Source organism: Notamacropus eugenii, chromosome 2 (genome assembly GCF_028372415.1).
Source record: "Notamacropus eugenii isolate mMacEug1 chromosome 2, mMacEug1.pri_v2, whole genome shotgun sequence".
In the NCBI taxonomy this organism is placed as follows: Eukaryota; Metazoa; Chordata; class Mammalia; order Diprotodontia; family Macropodidae; genus Notamacropus; species Notamacropus eugenii.
In genome coordinates this window covers 158911116-158934132 of record NC_092873.1, presented here as the reverse complement: position 1 = coordinate 158934132, position 23017 = coordinate 158911116, and the positions used below count along the sequence as shown (strand labels likewise).

Genomic DNA, 23017 nt, shown 5'->3' with positions numbered 1-23017 from the left:
TATGTGTTTTAAAATGAACATCTTTTTGTCAAACTTAGTAACTGGAAATTTAACTGCCACTTCTATGGTTTGCAAATTCATACTATAGTGATACTTAGCTTTGTGAAATACTGGGGAATACTTTAACTCACTAAAGAAAGGTATCATGTTAGTGTATGCTTTTGTTTTACTTAAATTTTTTGAGAATTTGTTACATGTATGTGTGTATACATATGTATATACACACAAGTAAATACATAAATATTTATAGATGTTTTTATTAGTCATTAATTCCTGTTTATTTTGGGTAAGAGTATCACAGCCTAGATAACCTATATCATTTTGTGTAACTTCAGTGGAAATACCCTAATGAGCTGTTAGCAAATACTTACATGTAGAAATTTAAGAATTTTATTTATGGAAGGGACCTCAGAGATCATTTTGTTTGCGACTCTTTATTTTTTAGTTTAGGACAGTAAGGTCCAGTGAGATTAAGGACTTGTTTAGATCATATAACTAATAAATAGTCGAACTAGGATTCAAACCTGGGTTCTCAGATTCCAAATCTAACACTTTAAAAATTACAGTATGTAGTACAGTCCCACATATGACATTCTGAAGAATGACTTTGCTGCTGCACTATATAATCTGGCATTGTAGTTAGGATCTGGCCCTCTGTAATTCTTACAGCGGTTCTAAAGCTTCAACCATAAAGTACAGTTGAACAAGTAAAGGGTGCTGATCTTTCTAGAAGACTAAAGGGAAGTTTTTTTTTTTTAAAGGCTGTTTTCAATATCTATATACTGGTAATATTTCCAGGGTCTATTTCATTGACTTAACATATATCTCTTGAAGGCTTCCTCATCCTTCCAGTCACTCAGTTTTTCTAGTTTCTGTAATCCAAGTTGTCTTTGACTCATTCCCTTTTTACTTCCCTATAAAATTAGTTGCTAAATCCTATCTATTCTACTTCTTCCTTATCTCCACAAAAAATAGCACCACAATTCAGGCCATTATTTTTTCTCTAGACTTATAATAGGCTCTTAGTTGGGCAACATGCCACAAACCTCTCCCTTTTGCAAATATATTCTTTCACATATATCTATGATACTTGTCCCCTATTCAAAAATCATCTTTAGTTTACTTACCTTTATGATAATCAGGCTTTCAAACTACATTACAGACCCATTTCTTCAGTTATTTAGGTGAGAAAAATTAGCTCAGATTTATTAAATGCAGTAACATTATAAATGCTTTAAGATTTCCTTTTTTTGCTCATTTATGGTGCTATTTGTATTTCGAACAAAGGGGCTAGGGAACGTTAGAAAACTATTGAATTTAATTTATCTGGTAATCACTAACAGTTAAACTACCAAAGCACCAAAACAGTATGATCCATAAGTGTTGTTGACTTGCTTTTAAAAGTGAAGCAGTTGAATTCTTTCCCTTAATGTAACACTTGTAAAATCAGGTAAACTGAGTGTCCTAAATGAATGGAGAAATATTTATTTTGTTTAAAAAAAATCTGAAAGAATTTTGTTTTAGTTTTTGATTTTTAAAACTAGTGGTAATTAAAATTTATGTGCATGCTTACTTACAGTAAACACACTCCAGAAGAGTTTTTCATTTTAAGAGCAGACCTGTGATTTCATCAGTGTAGGGAACTTCCCAGATGAGGAAACACCTATCAATGTGTATCAGCAGTGGTTCTGCAATTTAGATTGTCAGGTCACCTGGGGAACTAACAGGTCAAGTCATTTACCAAGGATAATACAATCTGCCATTTTATTAATGTGTTACAGTCAGACTGGGGCCTTTCTGACTTATATGTAGCTTGGCATCTGCCATGCTGGTAGTAGCGAGTTGTTAATATCCACAGACAAGGTGATAAAGATTTTGGGGAATATGATTTTCTCCACAAACTTAATTTTAAAGTATTTGGAGACTGTATGCAAAATATCTTTACAGTATAGTTTTTGCTTTTAAAGGAACACCAAGCCAATGGATGTTGCCTTTGTACTTGAGGAAAGAAATGTAAACATGTGAAAGATCCAGTTCAAGATAAAGAATTGTGTTTTCTATAAGCATTTTTAAAGCACCAGAAATGAGATTCTAATTTTTCCATGACAAAAACCTGTTAGATATTGTCTTTTAAAACTTTAAATATAAAAGCAAACCAATAAATTTAAAAGTTTCTCTCAGCATTACCAGCAAATCATGATTTTACATTTTCTGAAATATACTACCAGCCTTATGAAGCAAACTGGTATCTTGGATAATGAGCTGATCTTAGAACTGGGAAGTCTTCACCTATCACAAGACAGCCTCACCGGGCAAGTCACTTAACAGAGTCTCAATGTAATTCATTTAATATCATACATTGTAAAGCAGTTGCTGAGCTGGTAGATAGAATTCTATACCAAAGAAACAACGTCAGAGCTCACTCCTCCCTTCCCCCCAATCTAATCCCCACATTTAGCCTCAACAGAAAAATGGTGGCTATTAACAATCATGACCTAAAAACAGTGAAAATTGTGTAGCGTTTAACATTTTGCTATTTAAATATATCTTCATTTGGTAGTAAAAACTTGTCTGGACACTTATTTAGCTCTTAAATAGTTACTGTTCAGAAAACATTTACGGCCTATTCGTATATCACATAATCACTGCAGGCCTTAACCTGATCCTATTTATAATTTTCTCAAGTTATTTGAATCTCAGATGTTCTGGCACTCAGTCAGTTACTCCTCTAATAGAAATATGTGTAGTATCAGTGTATTCTAAGGTGAGGTTTCTTTTTCATCAATTTCATTTCAGCAAAGGTGAACATAAAGATGTAATTGTGTGATATTGTGGAAAAACAAATTCATTGATTAATCAGAGTTGAAATCCTGGTGCTACCTTGGTGACTTGTGTGACCTTGGGCAAGTTACTTAATCTTTTGGGGTCTTAGTTTTCTCATTTTTAGTTGTATTGGTCAAAGGGCCCTTTCATCTTTGATCCTGTGATAGCAGATAGAGACAAATTAGGGTCAGTAGCAATTTACATAAGATTGGGCATAAGGGATGCCTTAATTTAGGGGTCCAGAGGAAAAATAGATTTAATAGAGAAGGATTCAGATCTTACAAGAGGCCAATAATAAACTCCGCTCCCAGAATCTGGGAGTTCGAAGAAAACAGTAGTCATCTAATCTAGCACTCCCCAAAAGAATTATCCACTCTCACAAGTGCCCCTTAATTACCTAAAGCAATTGTCTAGCCTATGGTAGAAGACTTCCAAGGAGGCGACACCTACCACAACCCAGGGCAACCCATTCCGTAATTGTTAGGATATTTTTTCTGATAACAAGCTTCTTTCAAGTATGAGTCCTTCACATGCTTGACGACAGTTGTCATGCTTGCTGAATCTTTTCTTCTCTAGGCCCAGTATCTTCATTAATATCCTCATGTGATAATGTACTAGAGGTACTTTATCATCCTGGTTCCCATCCTCTAGATAGTCCAGTTTAATAGCAGTGCCCTTCCTAAAATGTGATTCCTGGAATTGAACACAAGAACTATTACCTCTCTGTTCCTGGAAGCTATGCTTTTCTTAACATCCCAGGGTGCCATTGGCTTTTTTAGTTGCCTCATCAAGTCATTAATCTTGCATTCCAGAAAAACTGCTTACCATTCTTTCTGCATCTGAAATTGATTATCTGTAGCCTAGCATAAGATGTTTGACACTGAGGTCACTTACCTGGGTGCATTGTGACCATTCCAAAACACTCTTTCCCTCCCCTCCAACACCAAAAACTTGGTGTTCTTTTTAATGGCTTGTTTAATTTTTTTAAAAGGATAATACATGATTTAAAGCTTGTTAAAATAATATTTTGAGTGAGAATGAATTAAAAATAAGTGTAAATGATCAGATTATTTCTCTGGATAGAATATGTAATATGAATATGTGAAGAAAGGGCATTTTGAGTGTTAGAAATAGGGAGATTTCCATCTAAGGAGAAATCTGAAGACTTAGAATGAACCATAAAGGTTTCATAGTTGCATTGGGTTATATGATTTATGAGGATTTAAAGAAATTCTGAATATGTATATATATATACATATGTATGTGTGTACATCACACACACACACACACACACACACACACCTTCCCGCCCCTACTCCCCTCCCCCCCCCAGGTGCTGGACTAAAACCTAATGTCCCATACTACTACCTCAAGTTGCCAGCTGCTTCCAGGGCATTATTGTTACTTGTTACAAAGCGTAGTTAATGCTTTTTATGTTATTTAGCAATTAAAAACATTCTGCATTATTACAGATTACTTTTACATTCTATATCTGTGTATGTGTGTGTGTATAGTTTACTAGACATTTACATTGAAAGCCTAGTGACTGAGGCAACCTAGATGCATTCATGCTACGTCATAATTTAAATTTACTTAAAAATGTCAACATTTTAGAAATAGGAATTTTTAAGTCCTGCATTTGGGATGGGGGGGGGAAAGGAAATAGACTGTATATTGACTGCTAGGCGTAAATGAGGGGTTTAGCAAAATTATAACCTGAAAGTGTAGATGGGAAAGAAAAAAAATTGTATAATTCACTTTCAGGAGAGTTTATGGTCATTTATTTTTCTGGGTTGGGTCAATGAGGGTATTTATTTTGCTTTTTTCTGTTATCACTACAGGTGATCTCTAAGGGTTAGCTGAGATTATTACAGCACAGAAAGGCCATATTTGGTGGTCATCAAATACTTCAGTGAAAAATGTGTGTACTTTCTCCAGTGGTATAGACTGCATTTTCTCTTTGCCATCCTATTGCGACCTTTGCTTGAGATTCTTTTCCAGCAACTCCTTTGAAACCTCTAGAAGAGATCTTTCCAATGTGCTGGCAGACTTTATTTAGATCTTCTGTCATTCTGTGTATACCAGTATAGTTTGTAAAATGTCCAGCTGATTCCTTTGTCTCACTATATCACTGACCCCCACCTCTTTTTTTGCCACTGCTGTACAATTTTCCATTGGTAAAATGTCATTTGTGTGCATCATGGTCCTTTCCATATCTTTTTGGAACTTGAGTTCTGTGGGGAGGACTGTGGGGTTAATAACTCTCCATCATAATGAATTACCAAAAATATTGGTTATAATAAGATCTGCTTTTGTTTCTGAGGGTGGCATGAAAACTGTTAAAAACATTCTGTAGATTTCCAAAGACAGCCTATCCCAGTTCCTGCTTTCAACTCATGGTTCAATTCATTCACTACTTTCAGACAGCCTATCCAATTACATATCACACTCTATTCCCTTACCTTTTCTTATATGGATAGTTAAGAAAATTCTTGATTATGGATAATTGTTTAGGAGCTTCTGGGGCTTGAAGCAATTAGCAAAATGTCATCTTCCATTTGGAATCTGTCTTTATTTCCCTGTTTTGTACCTGCCTTATTAATAACCAGAGAGAGAGTCATCAAAGTTTTATGTTTGAGTCATTGAGTTCAATGACAATTATCTTGGCAGAGAAGCCTTTAAAGGTAATGTGTTCTATCAAACTAAACATTTACAATTTTTATTTTAGAATTTCATTTATATTTTTTTATATCATGCACTTTTTGATATTTCCTTCCAGAACATTCCTTTGTGAGAAACAGTTAAGCAAAACAACTTACTCAACTGTGACTTCATCAGATAGTGTATGCAAAGTTCTACGAGAACTTTGCAATCCCATGGAAATGGTGAAGAGAGATGCATATCAACACTGGTCATTGCACTTAACCTTATTAGCTGATTTGTACTGGTGTTTTCCATTACATTATTGTAGTGTGTTTATTGTTTCTGGATTCTGCATTAATTCATTTGTTTATTCTTATTTCTCTGAATTCATCTTTCTTTACAGAACAATTATGTTGCATTCCTTTCACATACATAATTTTTAAGCCATTCAACGTTCATTGGACATCTCCTTTGTTTTTGCTATCACAAAGTTTGCTAATAATAGCTGGGTATGTACACATATACACACCAATTTACATCTTCTGTATAGACCTCGGTGCATGCTTAGTCTACTCTGCTTTTTACACCTTTATTTTCTTTAGTGTTATTTCTGCTTCCTTAAACAGTACATTAGAGACTATGCTGTTGAATCTGTTATTGATGGGGAAAGTTTGTTTTGGACATCTTTAAAGCCAAATGCCTTTTTGTTGTTGTTAAACTACTCTGTCTTCTTAGTTTCTTTCTTAGAATGTTCTGTTTTAAACGTAGCTCTCATCAAACTTTCTATAAACTTACTTTTCCTCCTAGTTCTTCTGAAGTGTTTTATGAGGAAATCTATCCATAATCTTGCATGATTCTTACATATATGTACACATACATATATTTATATAAAAGGTCATGTATGTGTACACATGTGTATGTACCTGTCTGTGGGTGTATATGTACACACTTACAAAAATCTATAAGAAACTCTTTAAGTCTTTGACCTCCTTGGCATATTAAATGGTTTTTTTGTAGTCAAATCATAAGCACAGTGGAATCTTGTGTTCTCTAGATCTTCTTGTCAAAAGATAATTAGGTATTACAGTGGATAGTTTGCTAGACTTGTCAAGAAGACTTGAGTTCAAATATTACCATAGACACTAACTTGCTGTAACCCTGGGCAAGTTACTTAGCCTCTGCTTCAATGTCCTCTTCTGTAAGATGAATAATAGCACCTACCTCTCAAGGGCTGTTGTGAAAATAAAATGAGATATTTGTGAAGTACTTTGCAAACTAGCTATTGTTATTAATTTTGTGGATGTAAAGATGTAGCCATTGTAAAATATCCCTTGTAAAAGTATGCCGATTTTTTCTTATAACTCTCAACATGGGTGATTTCACTGCATATGTTGATAATTTTCATAAGATTTTATACACATAAGAAATTAGGAACATAGGTCTCATTTATTACAATTTTCTTGGTTGCTGTCTTTTGTTAATATTATGGAACTTGATTTTTTGGGGGGGTTGAAATCCTCCTGACATCTTAAGAGTCAATCCCCAATTGTTCTCAGAATTTGTCTTACGTATAGACCTTTGTGTAAACTTGGTTTAGTCTAACTGGTTTTCTCATCTTTATTTTCTTTAGTGTCATTTCTGCTTCTTTAAGCAGTATGTCAGACTATGCCGCTTAGTCCAGCTGTGGTGGTTCTACTGATTAATAGGAGAAAGTTTATTTCGGAAATTTGTAAAGCCAGTTTCTGTTTTTCATGAAACTACGCATCTTTTTCCCAGTTTCTTCCTTAAAATGCCTTTAGAAAAATCTGTTGTCTCTTTTTGTTGCTCTTATCAAGTGTCTGTAAGCTTACTTTTCTCAACGTTTTGTGAGGAAGTATTTGTAATCTTGTACCATTTTTTTTTTCTGTAAGATTTTATATATACTTAGTATAGTCTGTATGCTTGGGAAAATCAAATGTTTGTTGCCTTATTATTTTGTTTCAAGACTCTTTTGGTCTTAGGTCTGGTGACTGATGTATACTAGTAAAGTTTCTAGTGAGGGCCTTTGTTGATGTCTATTCTTTACCTATTTGCCATTTTTTTTTTTGTAACAGCTTGTTAGGTCAGGCTGGAATTGCCTTATTGGTATTTTGGGATGCTGGAGTGTATACAAATAGTTTATTCAGAAATTACTCCAAGAGAGATGCACTCAGGCATAATTGGTGGAACTGTAAATTGGTATAAACATTCTGGAAAGCAATTTGGAATTAAGTCGTGACTCAAATGTCTGTACTCTTTAATCCAGAGATTCCATTGCTAGGAGTTTATCCTAAAGGAGGTAACTCACAAAAAGACAATTTATATACACCAAAATGTTATAGCAGCATTTTTTGAGTTAGCAAAGAACTGAAAACAAAGGAGTCTATTTACTGGGGAATAATTAAACAAACTGTTGTACATGAATGTAATGTACTATTACTTTGCTGTTAAGAAATGAAGAGCAGAAATATGTCAAGACTTATGAACTGATTTAAAAAGTGAAATAAGGAAAGCCAGGAGAGTGCTACATATAGAAATTATGACAATGTTAATGGAAAAAACAATCATAAAACATCAAAACTGAATGTTTTGAAATTACAGTGAACAAATTTAGCTTCCAAAAACAGATAAGAAAAGATACTTTCCTGCTGTTCCTTTGTAGAAATAGGGTTCCAGAGCCGTATAACATTGTCTATAACATCAGATTTTTTATATGCTTACTGGTTTCACTGACTTTTTTTTCTTGTCTTGTTCTTTTCTAAAAAACAAAACAAAACTTTGTTATATGGGATGACCCCCTGGGAGGGGGGAGGGGGATGCAAGGGGAAATGTAGGTTATGTAAAAACAAAAATTATCAATAAAAATTTGTTTTATAAAAAAGTTATTCCAACATCAGTAATCAGCTTTTACTGTCTCTCTCCATAAATACACATACACAAAATAAGTTCTTTTCTGTGATATTTTTGGTCCACTGCCCCTGATTCTCTTTTAAGTATTCATAATGTGTAGCTATATGAGTTATGAAGTTGATAAACATTTTTTTACTTTTTTTTGATATTTTGGAAACAGTTTTTCCAACTTTCTTTTCAACATCATTTCCAAAGCCCATCTTTGTTTTGAAGTCACGTACTAGTATGGTATATGCTGGTATATATATTTTTTGGCAAATATTTCTAACTCATAAGCTAAAATTTTCTTTGTGGTTGTTATTTTGGAAATGTTTATGAACTCTGCAAGATAAGGAAGCAACCCATAAAATGTTTCTTACTGCTTTTGAAAGCTCAGTAAAATCAACTGTCTTTTGTCTCTGCAAGTAGAACCTATAAGCCATCCTATTTAAATCTAATTTCCTTTTGCCTTATGGTTTTCATTTATAGTCCATGTTAAGATTGATATGATTCATTTCCTCTGGACAGCATATCCACTCATTCTAGGGTCTCAAACTGATTACTAACAGCTAAATAAGTGTTTATAGATGATCTAAAGACTGATTTTAGCACCCTCTGCCCCTTTTTTCTCCTTTCTGCCATAATCACTGTGTTAATGTAAAGAGTCACAAAGAACTGAAAGCCATTTCGTACTTCTCTCATGGGTTGCTGTTGTTACTTTTGACACCAAGTGGCTAACCTTCTGGAGATGAGCTTTTCCCTGTTCTGGCTAGGTTGCTTCTCAGAAAATCTTGACATTACTCTCCTTTCCAGCATGGCAGAATGTACCAGAGCTTGTACTTGTGAACATGGCTTTATTGAACCATAGATACTCTCTGCCGTAATGAAGAAATGCGATGAGATTTTGTGGAGGCATCATCAAGTATACTGCATAAAATCAGAAGTGAGGAAAGAGCAAGGCATTATAATGTATACCCTTTAAAAAAACATAATAAATGCATACTTTTGCAGCATCTTCCCAGAAAAGTATGTTGTATATTAATACTCCCACATGTCAATATGTACAGTGATGTAAATGTTTCCAAAGCCTGTGTAGACTTTTGATAAATGCTTTTTGATTAGGTGAAAATGCATTTTAATAAATCACTAGTACGTGGGACAAACAAAAAAGACAAGTTAAATTTCAGTTATGTATTTACAGTTATTTATACAGAAGAGGTATGTAACTAATGTCTAAATCCTTGGTTAGTAGAGGAGATTACAATGAAAACACAAGTAGGTAATGTAAGGAAGAGATAGTATAGTGGGAAGAATTTAGTGGATGTAAATTTAAAAAATTTACTTAACCTCAGAAACGGTAAACAGTAAAGCAGATAACATTAACTACCTTATAGTGTATTGCAAGGAATAAATTAACAATAAAAATACTCTAGAAATATGAATTGAGGTCGATAGTAAAAGTAACAATCCCCAGAGGAATAATTCATCCAAATGAGTAATATCTTCTTCCAAGTAGTTACCTTAATAGTATATCATTATATTGAACTTTTTTTTTTTTGGAATTTTCTGCAGCAATTCTTAAAATATCAATAATGATAGCAATTCATCCTTTTAAGGGTAGATTGGTTTTTCTTAAAAGCTAGTTATTCAAACCTGGCCAATATGGTAGACCACACAGAACCATTATGCTGTTCAAAGGTGTTTTTTGTTGTATGTAAACATAGAAGCCACAGAAAAATTGTTTTATTCTGTACAGCTACAAATGAGAATTATAAAGATGTATTGAGCTACTGCTCATAATTGGATTATGACTATTTTCCTTAAGGTGAGTGCTTTTTAGGGAATAATAAAATATGTTCATTCACGAACTGGATAAATTTCTAGTCCTTTTCCTTTAGTATTTTAAGTGGTAACCAAAATTTTACTGACTTCAGCGGAATCTAAAGTGATGGCCAAACAATGGAGGGGCGATAATCGAGTAACTATGCCCTGACTTAGTGAATTAAAGGGATCCTTAATGCTTAGGGTGGGTCCTTTGGTAATTTTGTTTGGAAGCTTTGGTTAAAATGTCCATACTTGGGTCTGCTATCTTTTTGACGTGGCTATTCCAGTGACTGTCCATGCCTCACCATCAGGTGTGCCCGACCTTCCATAGATCCTTCCGATGAAAAGCTCACCGGGGAGGAGTGTTGTAAAATAACAACCTGCGGGTGCCGTGGCAGCGCCCGGACTGCGCCCCGCCAGGGGCCGGACCGCGGCTTAACATCTGAAGTCCAAACGTGCATTCCCATGGACTGGAACTTTGAGTGTTAGGTGACAGATTTACACGTTAGTCAAACGTCACCCAAGCTAACTTTTTTCACTTCTCAGGGACCGAAGGTCCAAACCTCGAATTCCGGGCCCCATTCCCACCTGTCCCGCCGGTCCTGGCACAGTTTAGCGGCGGTTGTGGAAGGAGGTCGGGCGACTTCCCCTCCCCTACAACAGGCTGCTCGACCCACAATCCTCTGTAAGTCAGTTGTGCACCTTACGCTTCTCGTATGCACAAACCGAATCTAGTTAGCGCTTGGATCCGCGACTTTTAAGGCTCTCCTGTCTTCTGAGCCAGCTCCTGGGTCCAAAGCCTCCCCTCCCTCTCACACTCCGAGACTCGGAGGGAGCGTACGGACGTTGTGTTGGCTGCTGCGGCTCCGGCAACTACGGATCCCAGCAGGCACTGCGGTTGGGCAACTTTACTTCCTTAGGGCCTCGGCCTTCGTTTTTCCCTAGGGAACAGGCCAGTTCATCAGCCAGTATTTTGGCTTCCTTCCGTTTTCCGGAAGGAATTGGACTTAGGTGGAATTGGTCCCTCCACTGGAGCCCTGTGCCCTATGAAAAGCTACAGAGGGCAGCGGCCATTTTTCACTTGGCGAGTGTGTTCGTGAACTGGGGCAAGGAGGGTCTCAGGACTGGGAAAAGAGATGACAGACGGCCCTCAAGAGTTGAAGTTCAGTAACTACTACAGGATTCGTTTTTCTGTCAGGCGGCCCTCCGGAAAAGTGCGCTCGTAGAGATTGGTGCGCATGCGTCCCGGAGTCCCGAGGAGGCTCGTGCGGGGCGGGGCCGCGGACCGAAGCTGGGGTGGCGTCAGCGCGTCTGTAGGTCCTGCGGGGCTGGCCGCTTGAAGGGTGACGGAGGAGGGTCGATGGGGGCTGCGTCCCCCTAGACACGCTGTGTTGTCTCAGTCGAGATGGTCCCGTGGGTGCGGGCGGCAGGGGAGAAGCTGAAGCAGCGATTAAGACTAGATTTGGGACGAGAGATCTGCCGCCAGTACCCGCTCTTCTGCTTCCTGCTTCTGTGCCTCTGCGTTGCTTCCTTGCTCCTCAACAGGTAACTGCGTCCCTTCCCTGCCTTCTTCCCCCCCCCTCGGGCCCCCAGCCTCCGGCCTCCCCCACTCCGGGCACCTGCCCGGAGGCCGGGCCGCGAGTGGGCCTTGGGCGGAGGCACCTTACGGGCTGGGAGGGGGATGCTGGCGACCCTCGGGAGCGCCTCGGAGCTTTCCTGCCCCCGGGGCGGGCGCTCCTCTCCTTCCCGGAGCACTTCGGCCGCGGGATCCGAGGTCTTGCTCTGGTCATCTTGGCTTGCACGTCCCGGACCCATTCTTTGTATCTGCCTCGTCGGGCCTTCGTGCACCGCCCCTGTGCCCCAGAAGAACCGAACTGGTGACCACGGAGCGAAATGGGTCCTCCCTGCTCCAAGTGTGGGCTGGGAAAGTGGTGACAGCTCCTCTTCACCCCCGAGGGAAGAGAGTCCGCGGCCGGGACCTCTGGCCGTGGACTTAGGCGACCTCGTTTGGCATCTTCCCCTCTCCGGCTCCGGGTTTTTAGGTCCGCCTTCCTTACTTTGGTGGCCTGTATTTTTAACCATCAGGCTGGACGTTCAAGAATGGACAGTTAGACAGCTTTTAGAGCGCAGTTAGGCTCCCAGCCACTCCGGGAAGTAGGTGCTGTACGGATCATTCCTTCTTTTTAGGTGAGAAAGACGACGTCCAGCGAGGTTCCGTGGCTTGGCAATGGAGACGAGATGGGAACCCAGTCTTCCCGATTTCCGAGTAGCATGACAGGCTACCTCTTAGGAGCAGAACTCGCCTTCTTGTCTGTCTGGCCATTTCTCAGTCACCTTGGCTGGACTCAGGGGACTAGATGTTCCATAGACATCTCGGACTTGAAACAGCAAAAACACCCTCATCTTGAACTCCAGACCTACAATTTCATTTTCTCCCTGTCTTCCTAACTTTCCTGTTTCTTTTCAAGGCCTCATTTTTCTTCTGGACACCCAGATTCACGGTCTGCAGGGTCATTCCAGAATGCTGTCCACGGTATCTCTGGAATTCATCCGTTTTTCACCCTTCAGCCAGTTCACATCCTGCTTTGGGACCCTATCACTTCTCACCTGGACTGTTGCAGTTGCTTCCTGATTAGTCTGCGTAATTTCATTTCCTTCCTTTCTAGTCCATCCTCTGCATAACTGTCAGGCTGATACTCCTGGAAAACAGATCTGATTTTGTCACTTAACCTTCTCAAAAAGTGTCTGTGGCTTCCTATTATCTTATGCTATCAACAAACCTTTCATAATCTAGCTTCAACTTGTCTTTCTAGACTGATTTGGCTTTATCCTTTCTGACCTGTTGTATGGGATTAATTAATGCCCTTATTTACTCCCATTGGGTACCTTCACGGTGCCAGGAGATACAAAGAACAAAATAATTCCAGCTTGCAAGGAGCCTATGTTCATCTGTGGTGGATGTGTGTGTGTATGTACATGTATACACATATGACGTGTATGCCATAAACATAAAGTGAAAAAAATCAAAATATATAAAACATATTTTGTGAAGGAGGGTTTGGGATGTGTTGGTGAGCATTTATTAAGTGACTGCTTTGTTAGGCACGGTGCTAAGTGCTTGGGATACAGAGAAATACAGAATACAAATCTCTGCTGTGAAGGAGAGTCTAATGGAGGAGAGAGCATGCAAACAACTGCATATAAATAAGCTATAGTCAGGATAAATGGGAGATTATCGGTAGAGGGGTGGTATGATTACCATGAAGGGAGTTCAGGAAGGCCGTTTACAAGGAGGTGGAATTCTATCTGGGACTTGAAGGAAAGAGATAATGAGAGAATTCCAGGTATGGAGGATCAGGAAGGGCTCATGAAGAGAATGGTGCTTGAGCTGAATCTTAATTCCAGAGTTCACTTAAATCCAATTTGTGCACAAATCAAAAGACATCACCATGGGAGACGGACAGGGTAGAGAAAGGTAAGGGGAGTTTCATGTGTGAAACACAGATAATGCTAGTTTGACTGGATTGCAGAGTACATGGTGAGATTCCAGTGATTCTGGAAGGCTAGGTAGGGTTTTAAAAATGAAGATTATGTGTCAGGTAACTATATTAGGAGACTGGAAAGACTGGGAGGAGACTAAGTGATGAAGAGCTTTGAACACCAAACAGAGGCTTCTGTATTTGATACTGGAGGTGATAGGGAACCACTGGAATTTTCTGAATAGGAGAGTGATGTGGCAAATAAGAGATCACTGGTAACTTCGGAGAGAGAAATCCGAAGCTGGATTGTAGGGGTTAAAGAGGGGAGAAAGTTGGAGGCCCCTGTTGTGGAGGGCCTTTTTAAGGAGTTTAGCCACAAACTTTAGTTTACCTAGAAGAGCTATAGTTAATGGAAATGGAAGGATCAGATCAGAGTTTTTTGAGACCTAGGCATGTTTGTAGGCACTAGGAAAGGAACCACTAGACAGGGAGAGATTGAAGATAAGTGATTGAATAGGGGGTGACAGAGGGGACAGTCTGTTGGTGGAGACAAGATGGAATGGGATTGCTTGTGTAGGTAGAGGAGTTGACCTTGATTAAGGAGTAAGGCTACCTTTTCAGGTGAGAGAAGAGTGAAAGAGAATATAGTGCTAGAAGTCATCTGAGCGATAGGAGATGAGGAAGAGGGCGTTCACACTGAGTGGCCTCAATTTTTGTCACTAAAATATGAGGCAAGATTCTCAGCTGAGAGGGTGGGGAATGTTAGGGTGGAAGGAAAGGAATACATTTATAAATTTAATTTAATAAATTTATAAAATGCCTATTACAAGTTCGGCACTATGTTAGGTGTTTTATAAATATTATCTTATTTGATCCTCATAACAGTCCTTCAAGGTAGATGCTGCTACAGTTATCCCTTCCACATCTTGGGGTTTGGGGCAAGGTGCCCCCTTGATCTGGAAAGTCTTTGTAAAATTTTTTCAGCCCCCCCTTCACACCAGAGAAATATGATTTTTTTTCTTTTTCTTTTATGAGTTTTATGCATTTCTGAGTTTCATCTGTGTCATCTACAAAATTCCCCCCAAAATTCCCATTTAATTTCTTTTGGTTACTAGCAAGATAGTGAAACCTTAATGGGGAGAATTGAGATGTGGAAGGGATAACTCTATTATTTTACAGTTGAGGAAACTGAGGCAGAGATTAAATGTCTTGCCCAGGATCACACAGCTAGTAGTTATCTGGGGCTGGATATGAACTCAGCTCTTCCTCACTCCATGCAGTGTTCTATCCTATGAGCCACCTAGCTGCCTCAGGGAGGAGGACCCGTAGGAGCTTTGAGGAGGGATGAAAGAGGTGATGTGGAAATTGGGGTAGTATTTGATAAGGAAGTACATAAGGATTGTCTAGGGCAGTAGAGGTCCCGTTGGTGGTTGTGTTAACATAATTTATTAGTGGATGTAGTCGGATGGTTGTATGATTTTGTTCATCCTGTAGGAGTGAAGATAGTGGACGGTGAGAGTCATCTAAGGTTGAAGTTTGAGAGGGCACAGTAGGGGACAAGGAAGGCAGGTACTCAGGAGAATAGGGCAGTATAGAGTTGAACTTGCAGCTGATTGGACGTGTGTGGTGAGGAAGAGGGAGAAGTCTAGGATGATACTGAAATTATGCAACTAAGTGACTGGAAGGGTAGTGCCTTTGATAGATAGGGAAGTCTGGAGGATGGGGGAAGTTTTTTATTTTTTGAGGGAAAGATAAGTTCAGTTTTGAACATACTGAGTTTTATAGGTCTCAGGAAAATCCAGGTAGAAATGTAAAATAGACATTTGGTGACTCAGGACTGAGACTCAGAGGAGATATTGGGACTGGATACGTGTTTTATCTGTTTGTCTATCTATCGAGCTCTGAATTCTTCATTTCAGTAAGTTGGCCTACTTGCACATTTTTCCCATACTCAGCATTTGATCCCCCCTCCTGCCTCTACACCGGCTGTCCTTCATGCCTAGAATTATCTCCCTCTTCACTCTCTCTGCTTTTTGGAATCTCTGGCTCCCTTCAAGGCTCCAATCAGGTGCTATCTCCTATACTAGGCCTTTTTGATTTTCTCCTTTGTTAGTGCTCTCCCCTCTTTCTCCCCCCCCCCCAAATTACTTTGTGTAAACTTTGTTATATTTCTTCTCTTTCCCCACCCCACCCCAGTAGAATATAAGTTTCTTGAGGGTTAGGACTATTTCAGTTTTGCATACGCAGCACATAGCACAATAAACACTTCTGGAATGAATGAAGGACTAGGCTGTCTCAAATCTTGAATAGAAAACTGGATTTTGGAGAGGAGTTGAACTATTGGGTTATACACAGAAATGTAAATATTTAGAAAGTCATAAAAGAATATGAATATACATCTGGTTCATTTGGAACCAAAAGTAGTTTGTGGATTTCCATACATCCTGAGCTTCTGAATCATCTGAAAGACCTTCTTTTCCCCCTCTCCAAAGTAAACCACTCATAGATTGAATATCTTTATAGCTCAGTGGATCCAGTTCCTTAATTCTGAAGCCAAAAATGGGCAAGCTGTTGTTGGAGCTTATGAAGTGATTGTTGAAATTTTCTCAGAGGGGAAGAGATTTAACTTCAGTTCTGCAGTTGTCAGTATCATTTTTCTCTGCTCATCTTTTACTCGTTTGAAATTTTGGCATTTTTCTTCTTTTTAATCTTTTAAAGGCACAATCAACACCCTCTAGTCCTGCTCTACCTCAATATGAGCAGCACACATTGGCCCAGTCCCTTCCCCCCCATAGGAGCAGAGGGTTAGGTATGCTCTACAAAGGATATAAAGAAGGCAGCCTGGCAAGGTGAACAGGGCACTGGACTTGGAGTCAGAAAGACCTGCATTTGAATTTTGACTCTGTATACTGGGCATGTCACTTATCCTTTTTGAGCCTCAGTTTTCTTTTCTCTAAAGTGAAGATAGTAAAAATATGTGAGAATCAATGAGATAACATGTAAAGCCTCATCACTCAACTGAAACTAGTCTTCAGAGTTAACAGTGATCCCCTCATTGCCAAATCCAATGACTTTTTCTTATTCCTTATCCTTCTTGATCCCTCTGTAGCATTGACACTTAAATCATCCTCTCCTGGGTATTCTGTCCTCTTTTGAAGTTTTGTAACATTGCTTTCTCATAGTTCTCTTACCAGTCTGGTTGCTTCTTTCTCATTCTCCTTTTCTGAATCATCATTCATGTCATTCCTTATTTTGTGATCTCCAATAAAAAAAATTTCCATGGTTATCTTTGATTAGATCAAAGGAGCAAAACACCTAATAATATCTGTAAAGCAACCGTATTAAATCATTGAGTGTCTGTTAGTTAATGTCTACTACTATGTGCTTGAAACTGTGGGAAATATAAAAAAATTTCGTGTGTGGTTCACATAACTTAGTTTTCCTAGAGAGATAAGATAGTAGGTACACATAGCAATACAGATTTTAAATATCAGTTGGAGACTATAGAAAAGATATCATGAGTCAGTAATGATAGTTTACATTTACATAGTTCTTTGTGGTTTACAGAGGACTTTCCTTATAACTCTGTGAAACATAGATATCTCCATTAAGGAAATTTGTTGTCTAAAGTTTGACATCTTTCAGGGGAGGTAGGATTTGAACTTTGCCATAAGACTTCTTCCTTGTCATGTTGAATCTAACTCTGCCTTTGATCCTATTATTTCCCAACTCTGGTGGCTTATTTTATTTCGTCAATTGGTAATTTTCTCTTACATTTCCATCTTTCTTGGCTTCTTTTTCTATTTCTTCAAAATTGTTCAGACTTCTTCTTAAAAGTTTCTTCTTTTAAACTTCATACTGTTCCTTCAAGCTACTGTCTCTTGTTCTTTTTTTTAAAGTATCAAACTTTGAGAAAGAGCATTCCACAGTCACTTCTAATTCCTTACAAGTGCTATTCATTCCTCAGCACACTTTCCATTAGAAAGGCTACCTCTTGTAGCCTCTTCCACCACTCTACTGGAACTAATTTTGCTGCTAAAATGACTCTTGGCTGTCACGTCAAACGCACTGGCATTTTCTCCACAGTGTTTGACATGATTATATTGCTTCATCTTGCATGTCCTGGCATTCTCTTGATTCTCCTTTTATTTCCCTGACTGTCTCTTCTTGTTCCCAAGTATAGTAGGGATTACTCAGGCCTGTGTTCTCATCTTTCCTTTCCTTTCTCTCTTCCCCTTCTCCCTACTCACTTCTTTCCTTTAGCAGTCTCACCCACTCCCATGACTTCAGCTGTCATGTGTACAGTACCTACGCAGAGAGTTTCAGACCCTGGTTTCCGACTGCTTGTTATCGGCAGGGCTGTCACCCCAACAGCCTGTCTGAAAGGAAACTTAGCTTCTTTCTCCTTTAACATTCCTTTCCTCCTGACTTCCTTATTTGTGTTGCTGTCAATACTATTCTTCCATTTGCTTGTTATGTCACCTTTGACCTCCCTTTTTAACTCTCCCATATAATTATTGCTAGATTCTTTCAATTCTACCTCCACAGTTATCCCTGCAACACATCTCTTCCTTTTCATTTCCATCTCCATGCTGCAAGCTTAATTTTTCTAACATACAAATCTGAAGCTGATCATGTCATTTTAGTGTTTAAATTTTTTTTGGGAGGGGAGGAGGGAGTTGTTTTGAAACTGGGGACAATCAGTGCAGGGGACACTCCTTGGCCTGATCCTACTACTTATCAAACTTGACGAAATAGGAGGTATTCCGTAAATATTATTGAATAAAATTGGGAGGAGATGGGGTGGGCAGTAATTGTCTAGAAGCAGGAATATTGGAAGAGTAGTAAATAAAAAGTTTGGCTTGAGTAGAGGAGTCCTGTAACCAATCTGTCAAACAGCAAACATTCATTAAATGCTGTATCAGGCACTGTGCTAAGTGCTAAGGATTCCAAAGAAGATGAAAAGATTATTGCTGACCTCAAGGAGTTTTAAATCCTTTTTTTGTTATTTTGTTTTTAAACAGACTTTTATTGATGTCTTATGTTTTTTACATTGACTGAATTTCCTCCTGGTATTCTTTTCTCCCTACCAGTTAGCCATTCCTTGAAACAAAAATAGTTTTCCTAAAAAAAGATGAAGAGAAAAAAACTCAGCAAAACTTGTCAGCACATAAAAAAAAAAAATCTAATGTTACGTGCAATGTGTTCCACGCTTATGGATCCCTATTTCTGCAAAAGTATTGATGTAATTATTTTGGTGTATATGTGACTTTTTTTTTTTCAAATGCAGTTCTATTTTATTTTCAGTTCCAAATTCTCTTCATTGTTCTTTGACTTCTACCTCACCTCTTGCCTGAGAAGGCAAAAAAAATGAAGTCCATTGTAAACACGAATAGACATACAAAACAAAGTCCTGCATTAGCCACGTTCAAAAAAAAAAAAAAGAAAGAAGGAAAAGAAAAATGCTTTTGATCTGTAATCTGAGTTCATTTCTTCTCTATCTGGTATTGAATAGTGTGTTTCATCAAGAGCCCTTTGGAATTTTGGTTGGTCATTGTGTTGCTTAGAATTCCTATGTCTTTCAGAGATGATTGTCCTTAACAGTATTATTATATGAATTATTCTCTTGGTTCTCCTTACTTGACTCTGCCTCAGTCCATACAAATCTTTCCAGGTTGTCTCAAACCATCAGCTTCATTTCTTACAGCACAGTAATATTCCATCACATCATATACCATAACCTGTTCATTCTTTAGTTGTTGGGCATTCCCTCAGTCTCCAGTTCTTTGCTACTCTAAAAAGAACTGCTATAAGTATTTTTGTACGTATAGTTCTTTTTCCTTTTCCTTTAATCTCTTTGATGTATAGACCCAGAAGTGGTAACACTAGGTCAGAAGATATGTATACTTTAATAAAGTCTTTGTACACAGTTTCAAATCACTTTCCACAATGATTGGACCACTTCACCAACAGTGCATTAAAGTGGGAACTTTTCCTTTTTATCGGTGACTTGTTTGGCAGTGGGATCTCTGGGTCAAAGGGCACAACTCCATCAACAGTGCTACATAAGTATTCTTCTTATCTTTCCACAATTCTTCTAATATTTCCCATCTTTTTTTATCTTTACCAGTTGGATGGATGTAAGGCGAAATCTCAGGGTTGCTTTGGCTTGTATTTCTCTTAATATTATTTATTAGGATCATTCTTTCATATGTTTGATAGTTTACAATTCTTTTTGAGAACTGTTTATATCCTTTGAACACTTATCTCAGGAGGAAAGGCTTTTGGTCTTAAATTTCTGTTGTTTTGTTTTGGATATTAAACCATCATCGGAGATTTTTGATGCAAAGAAGAAAAAAATTAGTCTTTGGCCTCAAGGAACTTAAATTCTGTTGGGGGACAGCCCAGCCACAGTACCCTGGCAGAAACAGACACCAGTGGAAGAACTTTTCCTTCTTTCTGAATCTTGTCTCCTAATTCAGGTTACCCAAACCCCACTGGGGCACTTGCCTGGAATAGCTGCCAGCCTTTCTCTCTCCCTTAGACTTTGCTCCCACCCTCACCTTGCCTCAGATTACCTCACTATCCTGGTAGTGTCCTCTTCCTCATCTCTTAGCTCAACATTCCCCCATTCTCTCATCTTTGGCAGGGAATTCAAAATCCCTGATCTTTTGATTGTGGTCTGGCCCTCTCCAAACCCCCTCCTATGCAGTAAAGACATGGATGTTCACACCAATTATATGGAGATGGGAGTCACCAACTATGATGCTTCTGCTAAGGTGGAGGACCACCATTTGCCCTGTTGCTTTACCCTCATGATCTCTGGGTACTATCATGTTAATTGCTGGTATAGTCTCTGAGGCCCCCCCCCCCCCCCCTCCCCCCCGAGACTTGGCAGCTATCCTGCTGCAGGGATATTTAGGACTTCCGTGCAGCCAAGGGGTACAGTGGACATATTTCTGGTCGTGCTTTCACGAAGATGAGTTCAAATCCAGCCTCAGATAGTTATGAGCTGTGTGACCCTAGGCAATTCACTGACACACTGTTTCAGTTTTCTCGACTTGTAAAATGATCAAAATAGTATCTGTCTCACAGAGTTGTTGTGAGCATCAAGTGAGATGTTTGTAAAGTAGTTAACATAGTGTCTGACAAGTAGTAGGTGCTTAAAAAAAAGGGCTTGTTGTCTTCCCCTTTCTCCCCTTGTCCATCTTCTGTTCAGCTGGACCCCCTCCTGTGTGTTATCTACCTTAATTTGAGTGAGCTCTTTGAGAGCAGAGACTGCCTAGCCTTTTCTGTTTGTATCTCTAGCACTTAGCACAGTGCATGACACATAAGTGCTTAATAAATGCTAAATCATTCAAATGATTATAGAAGAGTATATAATCTTAGTGAGCAAAGCACTAGAAACTGCGATGACCAGGAAAGCTGGGCCTCCTCCCTTTTCTTCCTTGCCTTCCCCTCAATCGATGTCAGTCTCTAAGCTGAATCTTGAAGGAAATCAAGCATTCTGAGAGGTAGAATTTAGGAGAAGGAGCTTCCTAGGGGTGTAAAAAAGTCAGGATAAAAAGTAGAACCTGATACAATTTGTAGGGACTACTGTTAATATTTATTGGATTGTGTTTAAGAGAGAAATTAAAGATGAAGCTGGAAAGTAGCTTGCAGACAAATCCTGGAGGGTCTTAAAGCTAGAGTTTGGATTTTTTCCTATGAGAAAAAGGGAGAGTCAGAGTTTTTGGTTTTGTTGGAGAAGAATGAGAATACTGTGTTTGATTTACTGATGTATCCTGTGGAGGTTTGTAGAGTGTAGGGAAAATGAGTTCCCTACCTTTTAGAAGTTTATGATGTAAAAAGAAGAAAATTAATTGAGAAAATCACATATTATAACACTCATGTTAAAGAGGTGAAAGGTTTTAGTATAAAACTGATAGCCAAAATTATTCTTATGACCGAGTTGCTTCCAAGAAATTGATTTCTGAGTAAACTTAGACTGCTTGATATATGATAATTCACTTAGCGGTAATAAATTTCCTGTAAGTAGACAAAAGCTGGAATTTTAACTGTGGTATTGCATTGGTGCTTTAAATTAGAAGAAGAAAGGAAATGGGACTGTTTGTATATTATTTTGATTGGAGAAATGAGGAAGTAAACAAACAAATGTTTATAACTTTATAAAGTACAAAAAAATATCAGAATAGTTTCAAACCTTCACTAAACAGAATAATAGGATTATAGAGTTGGAGTAGGGATTTTTAACCTGGGATCTGAGAAATTGCTCTTAAAAAATATTTTGATACCTGTATTTCAGTATAATTGGTTTCCTTTGCAATCCTATATATTTTGTTTTGTGCATTTTAAAACATTCTGAGAAGTGGCCCATGGGCTTCACCAGTGCCAAAAGGGTCCATAACATAAAAAAGATTTAAGAACTGTCGATCTGGAACTTTTAACTCACATTACAGGTGAAAAAATAGAAATCCTGATAGGTTAAGTAGGTAGCTCACAGTCTTGCTTTTTGGTAGAATTAAACATAGACTTTTAAGCCAGAGCCTCTGTCCAGAACTAATGCTCTTTTCCTTGTACCGTACTGCTTTCTAAGGAAGAAATAGAGACTCAGAGAAAGGCAGTGACTTGACCAGGATTACATAGGTAGAACCATGATTTGAATCTAGATCTGAATTTAAATCTAGCAGTCTTCCCAATATCTCACCTTGACATTACAGTATTTAGAGAGATGCAGGGAGGGGGATGCAGGTGACATACTGATGCCAGTTATTTTAAACAGAGAACTTTTCACGTTACACTTCACTGAGAAGGAAGAGGGCATACTCATTCCCTCTCCCTTCTTTCCACCCCTCACCCCTCCCAAAGAAGGTCTCCTTATTCCAGGGCTGCAGAACTTTTTTTTCTTTTTTTCTTTTTTATTTCACTTTTAACATTCATTTTCACAGAATTTTTGGGCTCCAAATTTCCTCCCCCCTTGTCCCCCCCCCCCAAAACACCAAGCATTCTAATTGCCCCCATCTCCACTCTGCTCTCTTCTCCATCATTCCTCTCTGCCCTTGTCTCCATCCTCTCCTCAGTCCTGTTGGGCCAAATAACTTTCTGTACCCCTTTACCTGTATTTCTTATTTCCTAGCGTCAAGAACAGTACTTGACAGTTATTCCTAAAACTTTGAGTTGCAACTTCTTTTCCTCCCTTCCTCCCCTCCCCCTCCCTTTGGAAGGCAAGCAATTCAATATCGGCCAAATCTGTGTAGTTTTGCAAATAACTTCCATAATAGTCGTGTTATATAAGACTAACTATATTTCCCTCCATCCTATCCTGCTTCCAATTACTTCTA

General features: G+C 38.6%; 1 protein-coding gene and 1 long non-coding RNA gene across 12 annotated transcripts in view; one reads left to right on the top strand and one right to left on the bottom strand.

The window, feature by feature from the left end:
- Positions 1-8009: 8009 nt before the first annotated feature.
- On the bottom strand, positions 8010-11018 carry LOC140526497 (uncharacterized). Its single transcript, XR_011974401.1, has 3 exons — positions 10786-11018; positions 9113-9300; positions 8010-8242 (listed from the first exon to the last, which is right to left on the bottom strand). It is a non-coding gene; the product is annotated as an uncharacterized lncRNA (long non-coding RNA).
- Positions 11019-11130: 112 nt separating this feature from the next.
- The window catches only part of SNX14 (sorting nexin 14), a 114193-nt gene continuing 102306 nt past the window's right edge, over positions 11131-23017 (top strand). For 8 of the 11 annotated variants that reach the window (XM_072642741.1, XM_072642737.1, XM_072642740.1 and 5 more), the window contains exon 1: positions 11131-11742. In XM_072642741.1, the coding sequence (XP_072498842.1) occupies positions 11603-11742 (140 nt within the window). In that variant the 5' untranslated portion in view covers positions 11131-11602. The remainder of the gene's footprint in view (positions 11743-23017) is intronic. The other 3 variants (XM_072642744.1, XM_072642743.1, XM_072642742.1) reach the window with 1 other exon arrangement.